The sequence below is a fragment of the Acomys minous genome, assembly GCF_964271855.1.
Source record: "Acomys minous genome assembly, chromosome: 6".
Classification (NCBI taxonomy): Eukaryota; Metazoa; Chordata; class Mammalia; order Rodentia; family Muridae; genus Acomys; species Acomys minous.
The window spans coordinates 75,107,143-75,119,791 of NC_140487.1; the positions used below are offsets into that span (position 1 = coordinate 75,107,143).

At 50.2% G+C, this 12,649-nt stretch overlaps 1 protein-coding gene across 1 annotated transcript in view; it reads left to right on the forward strand.

Annotated features, from left to right (window-relative positions):
- The window catches only part of PLXNA4 (plexin A4), a 452,691-nt gene that overhangs the window by 424,256 nt on the left and 15,786 nt on the right, over positions 1–12,649 (forward strand). Inside the window, exons 26-29 of the mRNA XM_084784426.1 lie at positions 5,987–6,090; positions 6,648–6,747; positions 8,226–8,416; positions 9,568–9,737. Of these exons, the coding sequence (XP_084640552.1) occupies positions 5,987–6,090; positions 6,648–6,747; positions 8,226–8,416; positions 9,568–9,737 (565 nt within the window). The remainder of the gene's footprint in view (positions 1–5,986; positions 6,091–6,647; positions 6,748–8,225; positions 8,417–9,567; positions 9,738–12,649) is intronic.

Below are 12,649 nucleotides of genomic sequence, written 5' to 3' on the forward strand. Positions count from 1 at the left end.
TACTCGTTCCTACCCTCTAAGAGATTTCCCCAAATTTGTTTGTGGTCCTTGCCCCAGATGCCCCTGCATAGTGGCTATGGAGAGAGTCAGGGCCCTTGGCTGGGTTGCCTTGGCCTCATCGGGCCACACGTGTGCACAAGAGCATCCTGTCTCCTCTTGCAGCCTTGCATGGGCTCTGTGCAATGGGGCAGAGTGGCTTTCGGAAAAGAGCCCGCCATAGAGGCCAAGGGCTGGAAACTGAGGTACCTGTTGGAAAGTGGGGTCTCTAGGCTTTGGCTTTCCTGATGTAGTCTCCTTCTCATTTTGCCTGTCAAGGGCCAGGCCTACTGAGGTGCTCTGGGCTACGAGGATGGTTTACCCTATCACACAGCACCTGCTGTTGAGTAGGTGGACTCTCAGAATACTGACCAGGAACACTCTCAGAGGCGATGACCCCTTCTAGGTTGGTTCTACTCTAAGCCTGAATCTCCACTGCCAACACATGCCTCCTCAAAATTTTGTGTACATGCTTTCCCCCCATCTTCTAGCAACTCCAAGTCTTCTGGCCCATGTCCTGAACACACCTGTGCCCTGTGCCCTGTGCCCTGTGCCCTGTGCCCTTGCCCTGCTCCCTCACTGTCTGTACATTTCTGCCTTAAAGAAAAGTAGCTGTTCCCCATGCCCCCATGGCTCTCTGTTCCCACTGCTCTAACACTGGCCTCTCTCTTCACCTTTTCCCAATCCATGGCCTTCAGATCAACCTCGGGCACCATGGTCTGGTCTACTAAATCTTATGGGCATCTTCCGATAGTCAAAGGGCCCTCAAGCCTTTCATTCTAACTTACTTATTCCTACGTATAAACTTATCAGAGTCACACAAGTGCCACCCTGAGCGAGAATACACAACTCTTGTCATCTGGGTAGAGATGTACCCTCCTTCCCAGCCCAGCTGGGGTGGCCCTTCCCTGCCTGGCTCCTCTTATACCCTGCTCCTTCCTCTCTCCACCCAGCCCCGGGGGGGTGGGGCTCAGTAAAGACAAAGCTCTTGCCCACCTCTGTCACCTGCCCTTCACTGCATGGCCCAGAGCCCCAAGACCCCAATAATTGGAGTTTGATGAGACTGGAGCTCTGAGACTTTCCATGCTTGGCATTTCAACACGGTAGTCACAAGCAGGCTCCTTTCCAGATGGTGTGGCTGGTGTCCTCGTCTGCAGAAGGTACTGTCAAGAGCCACCCAGACCCAAGGTCCATGTCACAGACTGAGCTCGGTGTTATCATTCAGTACCCAGAAGAGTCCCACCCCTGTCATTGGACTCTAAGAGCATCCCCATCTGTCTTAGCATCTAAGAACACAGCTGTTGGCTACCCTGTGGCTGGCCTGACAAGGTCACCTCATACAGAGCAAGGCAGGGACACAAAGAGGTCTTTGGTTTGTTTGTTTGTTTGTTTGTTTGTTTGTTTTTTACTTTTTATTACATTTTAATTAATTTATTTTACATCCACATGGTAGGGTATGGAGTTCTACATCACACATGTGGAAGTTAGAGGACAGCTTAAAAGAGTCAGTTCTCTCCTACTACAATGTGTGTATCCTGGGCTTGGTGGCGAGCACCTTACCTGTTGAGTCATCTTATCGGTTTTTAGTACTAGTTTTCTTGAGTTATAGTAGACATTCATTTGCTCCAACGAGCATACAACCAGGGATTTGGAGACTTTTTCCTTTGCTGGTTTTCTTTTTAAATACCTGACTTTGTACGTGCAACAATATAGAGCACAAAATAAGGGGTTTCCCCTCCCAGGGGCCTCTTGAGCAGGCCATGTGTATGCAGCATGGCACCCTGAGAACTGCCCCTCCCAGCTTAAGATAACAGGTCTACTCTGCCTCCTCAGTGTCTTAATTGCACCTTAGGGTTTTCACTCCTAGTGCCAGGTAAGCATTTTATGGGCCCAGCATACAGGTCAGGAGCACAGGCTGCTCGCAGGACAGGGAGTGTGACTGGCTTTGACTTCTAATTTTGCTGTCTCCTCAGTGCCTGCTTTCCTTCCTAGAGTGTAACGGCTCGCACCTCTATCAGGGTAAGCTCACGAAACAGGACAAGAACATGCAGAAAGCCGAGCCCAAGTCCACACTTAGATTTTTTTCCCCGAGACATACCAGAGACATAGGAAATATTTAATATTGATTTGGTGGAGAGACAACTGACTGACTGAACAAATGATGACTTGAGGGGGCAGTAGGAGTCCAGATGCGTGACTGACAGTGAAGCTCTGCGCCTTCAGAAGCTGGATTTTGGACATGGTAGGCACAGGACATATGGAACAGTGTGCGGACAGAAGTTGGAGCCAGCCTCTGGAAGGTTCCAAGGCAGCGTGGAGGGTTGGTCAGTGTGGACATGGCATGGAAACTGAGCCCTCCAGTAAAAGTAGATGTGGAGACTCTGCCCAGGGAAAATACATCCTGGGGAGCAGTTTCCTTATTGATCTATTTAAACTCTGTCTGGGAATTTAGGGGTGCCTTCAGTTGTACCCTACTCTCTCTTCCCCCCAGAGGTCAGCCCTGTAGCTGGCTGATGGCCCTTGCTTCTTTGTTACAGCCCAAGGAATACAATAAGTGCCCAGGTTCTCTTTCATCAACAGTGGATTGGGATGGCACATTTCTTTATTTTTTAAAAATTTTTCTGATAGTTTAGGTTTAAAAAAAACACATAGCAATTTTTCTGTGTAAGAAGTAATAAAAATAACAGCTTAAGGGCTCCGGAAGCAAGGCCAAGTGCTCCCTGCTTCCTTCTTACAGCCCTCACATTGGTATTTAAGGAGACACCCTTAACTGTCTGAGATCAAAAGACGGTAGTTGCTACCTCCCAGGTACCTGCAGAAAGACCTGCCCATGCATGGGCCTGGGTTGGAGGCTGTAAGACTGGATAGCCCAGAGGCTTCATCCTGCAGCCCCAGATCTATGACCAAGCATTGGCATCAGTGGTAAGTGTATGTCTTGCCTGCTCACTGCCCAGCATCCTTAACAGTGTCTTGGCTACCGGGAAAAGATGTGGCTGTCCCATCAATATGTCAGGACTTTGTGAAAACAGAAGCTCTAGGCTCAAGGAAAGCAGCCAGTGACCTGTTAGACCTCCAAAGGTCCAAGTGGGAGGTATAGTCAGGACAGCCAGATGCAAGCATAAGTCTACCCACAGCTGAGGGTGCAGGCTCATCCCATCATTTCCCTTTCTCCAACTCCCAGCACATGGCTGGCCTTAGGCGGCAGTACCTGAGCTGTGTCCCCACTCATCCTCCACACTGAGAATACCCAGAACACGGGGACTCCTTTTGTGGACACTGAGTGACCCCCAAGGGGGAGACTGTGAAGTCCCTTGCATGTGAACTCTGCTGGCCAGTAAACTGAAGAGTGGCCTGGAGTGATGGCTCTCTGTATCTGGCTTCCTGAACATACCTCTTTTTTATTTTCTCAATTGTAATTAATATTGGTGGAATGTGGGGCAATAATCAAAGACCAGGTCACATCTCTCTGTTCCCATAATCCTTTCTCTCAAGTTGCTAGCAGCCGCTCAGAGTTCACCTTCAACTGCCACTTACTGGCCATCTGCCATGGTACATATACGTGTACATACACAAATGGGAAGTGCTCTTTTAACTGGTTATAAAGGCAGCCATCACCAAGCCACAGGTGCCCTTTCTTCATTTGCTTGCTTATTCCTTTATTCATTCACTGAATGAATATTTGCCAAGTGCTTCCTGTGTCCTGCGCACTGTGTGAGCCCTGCTGGGAGACATCTAGAATCATCCATTTCTTACTCCAAGGACAGTCTGTGCCCCTGGGGGAGACATGGCCTTTTCCTGCCCTACTTTTTTGAATGGGGGCATGGAAACAGACTGACTCCCGTTTGCTTACATAATTACTGGACGGGACTCACAACCATGGCTCCTGAGTACGTCTGGACAGGCTGTGTATCACACAACTTCAGGGAGGGCTCTGCAATGGGAATTCTGCACTTTGGCCCCAAATCAGTAACTCACTGTCATTGTTTAGATGCCACTGAGACTGTTGCAGCTCTACCAGCAAGGGTGCTAATATGCTAACTTAGAGGGGCTGGGAGCTGCACTGCAGGCAGAGAACCTTTGCCAGCCCAGCTGAGAGTCAAGAGTGCAGAGCGCCAACCACCCTCTCTGGCATGCCGTGACGTTTCCCCTGTGCTGCCCTCCCCCCATGCCCTCCACACAGCTTCTGATTAAACCAAATAGCATTCACCATGCAAGCAGAAGATACCCACTGCCACGTTCCTCAAGCCAGCTGGTCTTCATGGCGGTCCACGGCCCTGGGAATCAGCTGCCTGACCGGAAGGGAGGTATTCACTTTCCTCTGGCATGAGAGCTTGCAGACCCAGGGTGGGAGTTTAAAAAGCAAAGCAAAAAACAACAGCACAGTCCAGTGACAGATGGAAACAGGGACCCATCATCAGGCCCTGCACAGAGCACTTCCCTCCTGCACCTCACCCTATCTGCCCTAGGCCCAAGTCACCATAAACAATTCCAACAGAATTCAGCTACAGGCCTCAGAGGTGGCTTCTCCAGTGGGTTCGCCACTCCAGTGAGCAAACAGGCCACATTTGAACCATCCCTTTGAGTCTTTGCACAGTGCTAAGCTAGGTAGCCGGAATGCTCTGGAGGAGCAAGGCTGGGCTAGGATATCAGGAGCCCCTCTGCTCCTCCTCAGAGCAAGATGCTTCCCTTCCGGATCCCATGCTTGGTGGAGTCAAAAGTTCTAACCACAGTATGTACGATATAAGAAGAAATGGAACTTTCTGTGCCTCAAATGGGGCCATAAGGGGAGATGAAGCCTTGGTAGAAGGGAAACAAAGCAGGGAATGTGCACATGTGTCTCTGAGGTCTATGTGGAAAAAAAGCCATGGCAGGCCAGGTAGGCATTGTTGTGCAAGGATGCCTATATCTCTCTGCTTGCACTGTGAGCAAGCCCAGATGGCTCTGTACAACACAGGTCTGGCAGCAGCTACGTGGCCACGGTGCATGTTATGTTTAACTTTAAGAGGCTGCTATTCCTTTCGAGTGTGTGCTCATGAGAATGGTATGTACCCATGTGTACGTACACTCACATGTATAAGCACATATAGGAGAGCTGCCATGCACATAGACTTCCATGTGTCTATTTCAAGATTGTAATGTATGCTTCTCCTTCCACATGTGATCCGCGCTAATTATTAGGACAGAGGTTTCCAGCTGATGAGAAGTGAGCTCTTAGTTCCTTTCCCTCTGTGTGATCTATCAGCAAGGTCTTGGGGTGTAGATACTGGAGTGGGGGGAAAGGGAGGTAGAGTGTGTGTGTGTATGTGTGCGCACGCGCATGTGCGCGCGCATGCGCACACTGTCTAGATTCTAAGATGGATTCTATCCACATCAGTTTTGTGGAGATGGGAGTCTGGGGGAAGAGAGGATAAGAACAGCCTGAAAATATTTTATCCTATCCTCCTCCAAGGATGACCCATGTTTTCCTCAAGGCATACCACAGGGAAAAGGGAAAAGGCTCTAGTAAGTAAACCTGCAGCACAGAGCTTACCAGCCCCGGGAATTCCCCATACATCTAGTGAATGGGGCTGCCATGATAGTGCCAGCTGGATTTGCCAGTGCTTCGATCAGCACTTTGTGTCCACTGAGTTCTAGTTCGTTCAACCTGTGCACACTGCACAGCTTCCTGACGCTCTGAGCGCTCACAGCAGACAGGCGCAGGGGACAGCAAGGGGGTGATGTTCACATACGCAGCCCTTTCTCCTGAGGTAACCTGTTAACTTTGAGCCAGAACTAGTGCTCTGCCATCTCTTCCTCGAGGACGTCCAAACTCATCCTCTTGGAGGGACTTGTGCTTTTACTAGTCTGTCTGTGTTCTAGAGATGGCCCTATGTGATACCTATAGAAGGCACACGGGATGCTCCCGGGGGGACCAGAGGGCCTTTCTGAGTTGCCACCACTCTCCTTGCAGAGTGGAGACAAGGTAGTGGGGCAAGGATGATCCTGCAGGATGAAGATATCACCACCAAGATTGAGAACGACTGGAAGAGACTCAACACGGTAGCCCACTACCAGGTGAGCTGGCCACGGGAGCCAGGCGCTGGCCAAGCAGATAGCATTTCCTTGGAGCTCATAGGTCTTAAATTACAGCCGCTCAAGGTTAGTCACCAAGCCCCCAATGTATGCTTCACCAGCAGTCCATGATCCTCAGTGACCCAAGAGGAGCTGATGTCACCCACTCAGAGACCCCGAGCCTCTTTGGAGATAGAATGCTGACGTGAATGCTTCCTGTAGGGTGGGGCAGATTCCCCAAGGATGCTTGCTTAGAAGGCCTCATGAGTACCTAAGGCTGGATGATCTCCAGAAAGCCTAGGGAGGGAAAAGTTAGGGGCAGCTACTGCCCAGAAGTTGTTCCATGCAAAAGCCACAAAGCAGAATGAACAGAATGCAGGTAGTATTCCGGTCTTTGTGGTGGTGTGTTCTCAAGGGAAAGGAGGAGCCCCAAAGCCCACGTTTCCATCAGAGTGCTAAGTGTCCCCTCGTTGCCCCAGATAGTCTCAATTTGTCATTATGTCCTGGCATAAGTGGGAAGAGTTGTCATGCCCAGGCCCTTAGAAGTCTTTATCCTGTAGGTTCCAGATGGTTCTGTGGTGGCTTTAGTGTCCAAGCAAGTGACAGCCTACAATGCAGTGAACAATTCCACAGTCTCCAGGACTTCAGCAAGTAAATATGGTAAGATCTCATCAGGTGTCAGGGATGGGGAGTAGGAGGGTCCTGAGCAGGTGTGGTCAGCAGGACTCAGTGGCTAGGGGAGAGGACCAGGTCAGCTGACTGGGAGGGACAGCCAGGATGAGGCAGCAACTGGCTCTACTCTGGGGCATAAGCATGTACTTTAGCTGCAGGCAAAGGAACCTCAGGGTTTGGAATAGTTGAATTGGTAAAGGGCTCACTGTGCAGGCATGAGGATATAAGTTCGACCTCCAGAACCCATGTAACACTGCCAGGCATGGTTGTGGGCGCTTGTACTATTAGCTCTGGAGAAGTGCAGACAGTAGGGTAGCTCAGGCTTACTGGCTAGGCAGTTTAGCCTAATGGTGAGCTCCAGGTGAGCGAGGGTACTGTGTCGAAAATCAAGAGGGATGCATCTAGGAAATGACACTCAACGCTGACCTCTAGCCTCCATATATGTACACACACATATGTGTGCTCACTATGGGTACACACACACACACACACACACACACACACACACACACACACACACAGAGGGGGCGGGGGGGAGAGAACTAACCTTCATGAGGTCATTCAGTCTATAAGTCTTAGTTTCTCCCATCGTCTCAAATGAAGTTCACAATAATCTAGTGAATTAAAAAATTATTATTTCCCTCAATTATTTATATTAGGAAGTTATAACTCAGAAGCACAGAGGTTAAACGACTGGTAAAGGACATACTATTATCATGCAATGGCGTGAAAGGCAAGAAGGCGAGAAAGGTACTGGATATAATATCAATGCTCTAGAGATGCCCTGTTCTGTCACCACTTAAGTGCGTGGAGACACATGATCACCCTGAGCAGTGACGTTCCTGTTGTAAGCTGGAATTAGAAGAGAAAAAGACACAAAATCAGTTATTGTGAATGATAAAAATGTGAACAGATAGGCTACACATGGGCATAGTAGGACATCGTCCTTTGCCTAGTCAGTTCCCATTTTATCACAACTCAAAATATAGGAAGACAGTTCATCAAGTAAGATAGAAGAAGTGATCTGGCCCAGAGCAGGACAGCGATGGACAGATGCCCTGGGAGCCCTCACTGGCCACTGCTCATAGGGCAGACAGGCTACCCGCTCTTACATATGCATTTAATTGGCTGCACGCTACAGGACTTGAGAGCATGCACAAGGAGAAGTGTAAGAGTACAATCTTATATTTCTACAAATTGAATAATTAAGGGTTGACTCAATGCCAAGTATGGGAATGGGGGGGGGGCAGCATGAGTGTGTAGAATTTGCTACAGATAATTCCGAGAAGTTGCAGGAAAGACATAAGCCTTTCGGGGAATGTGCCACACCGAGGCAAAGTAACAGCCAACCAGTGGCAGAAGGCTAAGACAGCAGTGGGCTGGGAAGAGGAGTGCACTGCAAGTTGTTGTGGAAAGGACTCCAGAGTTTCACTCATTCTGAGCTGCTGGGCTCTTTGCGTTGACAGAAAACATGATCCGGTACACGGGCAGCCCTGACAGCCTCCGTTCCCGAACCCCCATGATCACCCCCGACCTGGAAAGTGGGGTCAAGCTGTGGCATCTGGTGAAGAACCATGAGCACGGAGACCAGAAGGAGGGAGACCGGGGGAGCAAGATGGTGTCTGAGATCTACCTGACGCGGCTACTGGCCACAAAGGTACGGGGCAGAAAGCAGGCTGCAGCAAGTGTGTGGCCACAGGAAGGGCCACAGGAAGGGCCTGTGGCTGAGGGCTGAGGAGATGGCTCTGTTGGCAAAGAGCTTGCTCTGCAGGCATGAGAACCCGAGTTGGATGGCCTCGTCCTGGGACGGCTGAGGCGGGACCTGCCTGGGGTTCACGGGCCAGCCAGTTTAGCTGAACTGCAAGCTCCAGGGTCAGCAAAATTCCTGTCTCAAAACCATAGAGAGGGATGGAGGAAGACACTTTAAGTTTGCCCTCTGCCTTCCACAGATGCCCACAAGTGTGTGCACACACACATGCACACATGCTTGCTCACACACACCGCACACACACATACTTGCTAGCACAGTTGCCCAGTGTGCAGCAGGCCCTTTTGTTGTCTTCCCTCCCACGTCAGACAATGTCATGAGTGAGCTGCAGGATCCGGCTCAACCTGTCAATCCAGGCAGATCCCAACAGACATGAGTTAGCACACAATCTGAAGTCTTATTCCCACCCTCCTCAGCACCCCTTCTCGGTTACAGACACTTGCTACATCTACTCCTATTCTCCCCGTATTCCTTAGAGAAGAACGGCTCATCCCTTGGGGTGCCATGTGCCATCACTAAGAACGGAAACTGGGACTGTACCCATAACTCTGCCAAAGCCATTTCTAATACCCATTCTGGGGATGATCTTTGCCTGCTGTTCCAGCCTTTCTCTTCAGAGTCTGGGTTCTCTGGTCTCTGTGTGGACCAGATGCTCATTATCATTAGCCAGGGTGGGTAGTAGCCAAACAGAACCAGCAGGTTGGATTGGTCATCTCTGACCAGTGCTCATTAGCATTTTCGGAAAGTGCTACAATGGCACCAGCAGAGATATGAAACCAAACCCTGTGGCTGGGAGAGAAGGATGTTTTGGACCCTGCCATCTGTCTTCTGTCTATGGCCAGAGGAAAGGTAGGATTGCCAGAGACCTGTGAGAGGGGAGAAGATCTGAGGCATATTGTCTCCACACCCCCACCGCCGCATCATGTTTAGCAGAGGGGCAGAGCACTGACCTCCAGTGCCATGTCTCTGGGGTAGCTTTTCACACCCCGACCCAGAGATGCCTAGGCTGAGCTAGATCTGCGTGTGTCCCCTTCCCTCAGGGCACACTGCAGAAGTTTGTGGATGACCTCTTCGAGACCATCTTCAGCACAGCCCACCGGGGTTCTGCCCTCCCTCTAGCCATCAAGTACATGTTTGACTTCCTGGATGAGCAGGCTGATAAGCACGGCATCCATGACCCGCACGTGCGCCACACTTGGAAGAGCAACTGGTGAGTAAAGAGGGGAAGGGCACGCCTACGACGGCCAGCGGCCTGCCCACCCAGGCTTGCATCAGGGAGGCAGGTTTTCTGAGGATGAGCTGGACAACTGTCTGCCTCCCAGCAGAGCCTCTACTCAACCCCAGCCTCTGGTCTTGCCCATCTTCTCACTTTCCGGTTCTCTAATCGGTCTTTTTACCTTCCTTTCCAGTCAGTTATTTGGACAACAAACCATTCTAATCCACTGGCAAAAGTTAACATGTACCATCACAGCCGGGCACTGTGACATCCAGCTACTTCCTGCATGTGGGACACTATATCCAATACTGAGGATCTTAGACTAGTCAGGCAGGGTCTTTGCCCTCAGTAAGCTGGCAGATGAGAATATGGGGCAAGAGAAACAGTTGTCTGTATACACAGACAAATACTAGCACAGAAAATGCATGTGTTGGACAGGGTCAATAGGGTTTTGAGGCACAAGCAGGTGGTGCCCAACTGAAAAAGGAACATTGTAACCCCACGCAATAAATAAGCTTATCTTTTCTTTCCAAAACCCCTTTGCAAAAACTGCCCAGAGTCACTTTGTATTCTCTTGAGGCCACAGGACTTTCTAACTACTGACAACACTCCAAGCATCTCCACCATGGTCCTCACTGCCCTTTGAATGCACAGTATCTTCTTCACCAACTGTATAGAGCAAGTATTTCATTCGAGGCTGAAGCCACAAGGTCAAGCATCAGTATTCAACACAGGATGCAGAACCTTGAGGAAACAGGGCTCAGTAAATATTGATGAGGCGTGAGCAGCGACGGCCTGCTTGAGCTACGACAGAGCTAGCTGATGTTTAGTCTCACTCCCTAGAACCAGATTCCTGGTGCCTTTAGATGGTGCTTTCCCAGGCCACTCTCCCCAGCTGTTTCTTATAAAGCAGCAAAGGCCCAGTGTCCAGTGCTATAATCACTAGGACTGGCCAGGCTGAGAACACAAGCAGGTACCCTGATGCCCATCCAGGGGCCCGGACCTGAAAACTGAGGAGGCAGAAGCCAGCCTGAGGTGTCAATGCTAGTCTCCTGGATGGCTTATGACCTTTCCCTCTTCCACTTGCAGAAGATCACCAGCCCCCAAAGAGGCTCAGCCCATTCATCCTTCTAGGACCCTCTAGAACTGGATTATATCATGTGCCTCTGGGAAATCAGCTTCCTCCCCTCTAAGCCCTGTCAGTGTGACTCTTGGGAGGAACCTGAGGGGCGGCACTCACCCTCGAGTCTACATCGCTCTGACAGTGACTCTTTACCTAGTGTCAGCCACCTTCAAGTGGGACAGGCGCTCCACCAAGCCCATCTATTGGTGTTGGCCAGGGAGACATGACTAACCACCTCTTAGATGCCAGTCTTCTTTCTGAGTCATCCCAAGGTCACGGGGGCTGCCCAGAGACATGGACCAGGCAATGGAAAGCCCACAGTGCAGCGGGGGAGGAGAGCACACTCCACATACTGTTGAAAGAACTACATCACCTTCAAGTTCAACCTTAGAAGGCCATCTCTTGCCCCTGCCCTGATCCCCTGGCACCCTGGACAAGAGGCAGTTAGAAATGATCAGCTCTGCCTGGGGACTGGAGTTCTTTGTCCCCGCTGAGGGCATTGTCTCTTTATTCCTGACTCAAGGTGTGGCTTGCCTGCCTCTCCCACCCCTTCTTCCCCAGTTCCCTACAGGCTCTCTGCTAAATAGCACTCCTTCTCATTTACCTGGAGTGGCTGCAATCAGCCGGAGATGAGCATCACCACGGATGTTAATAACATGCTAATATTTCATTAGACAGGAGCTTCAATGGTGCCTCTGCTTCCTGTGTGGCGCACCTGCCTCCCTGCTGGCTTACGGGACAGGGAAAAGCAGTTACTGCCGCCCTGTGGGTTCCCAGAACCTCTAACCGGATTGGGACTTAGGAAAACCCAGAGAGATTGGAACAGGAGAATTAACTGGGAAGGGAAACTGAGTCTTTTACTCAGAGCTCCAAGCCCAGAGACCATGACCACCTTTTATAGAGGTTGAGAAGCTGCTATGAGCCCCTGTACCTATGTGTTATCACTCCATCTACTTCCCATTCTGGATTCCCAGTGATGAATATTAGCAAGCCTCACTGTGCCTATCCCAAGCCTGTGTGGCACTCATTGTAGAGACTTACCGTATTTTTCTGACCATAAGATGCACTTTCCCCCCAAAAGCAGGGGTGGAGAGAGAATTAGAGTGCTTCTTATGGTCCAAGGGGGTTAGTGGTGTGGGGAATTAGAGTGCTCCTTGCAGTCCAATTGCTGTTTTTCTTGTTTTACTGCTCTAAAAACTGGATGCATCTTATGGTCAGGTGCGTCTTATAGTCCGAAAAATACGGTAATAAGTGCTTGTTGATTGACTGGCATCTCTGAATGTCAGGTCTTCTTGTGTTTATAGTGTCTGTTGTTTATATTATACAGATTGGCTGCTGGCAGATAGCACAAGAGCAAAAATATTGTATCTGATGCCTTGAAATAATGTAATCCAAAGATGTTAAGTTCTAAGAGGCAAGCCAAACACACGCGGGCACGGTAACTATCACCAGCCGTGAGCACAGGCACCAAAACAACAATAAAACATCAGGGGAAGAGGCAGGAGGCAAAGAGGTGGGAGCAAAGAGAAAGAAGAAATCTGTGCCTGCACGGTGGTCCCCTCCTTACCAGCAGCTTGGCAGGCTGGTGGGAGCCGCAGAGCTGGAATGGGCAGGGAGAGCACAGCCCAAAGAGGCTTTGGGACAGTCCTCCTCCTTCAGGCCTTCTGTCTAGCAAGCCCAGCGACTACAGAATCAGGCCACACTGTGTATAGAGACAATCTCTTTGCCTCTGTATATAGATTCCCTACCTGCAGCCCATCCACGGAACATACCTATGCAGTGT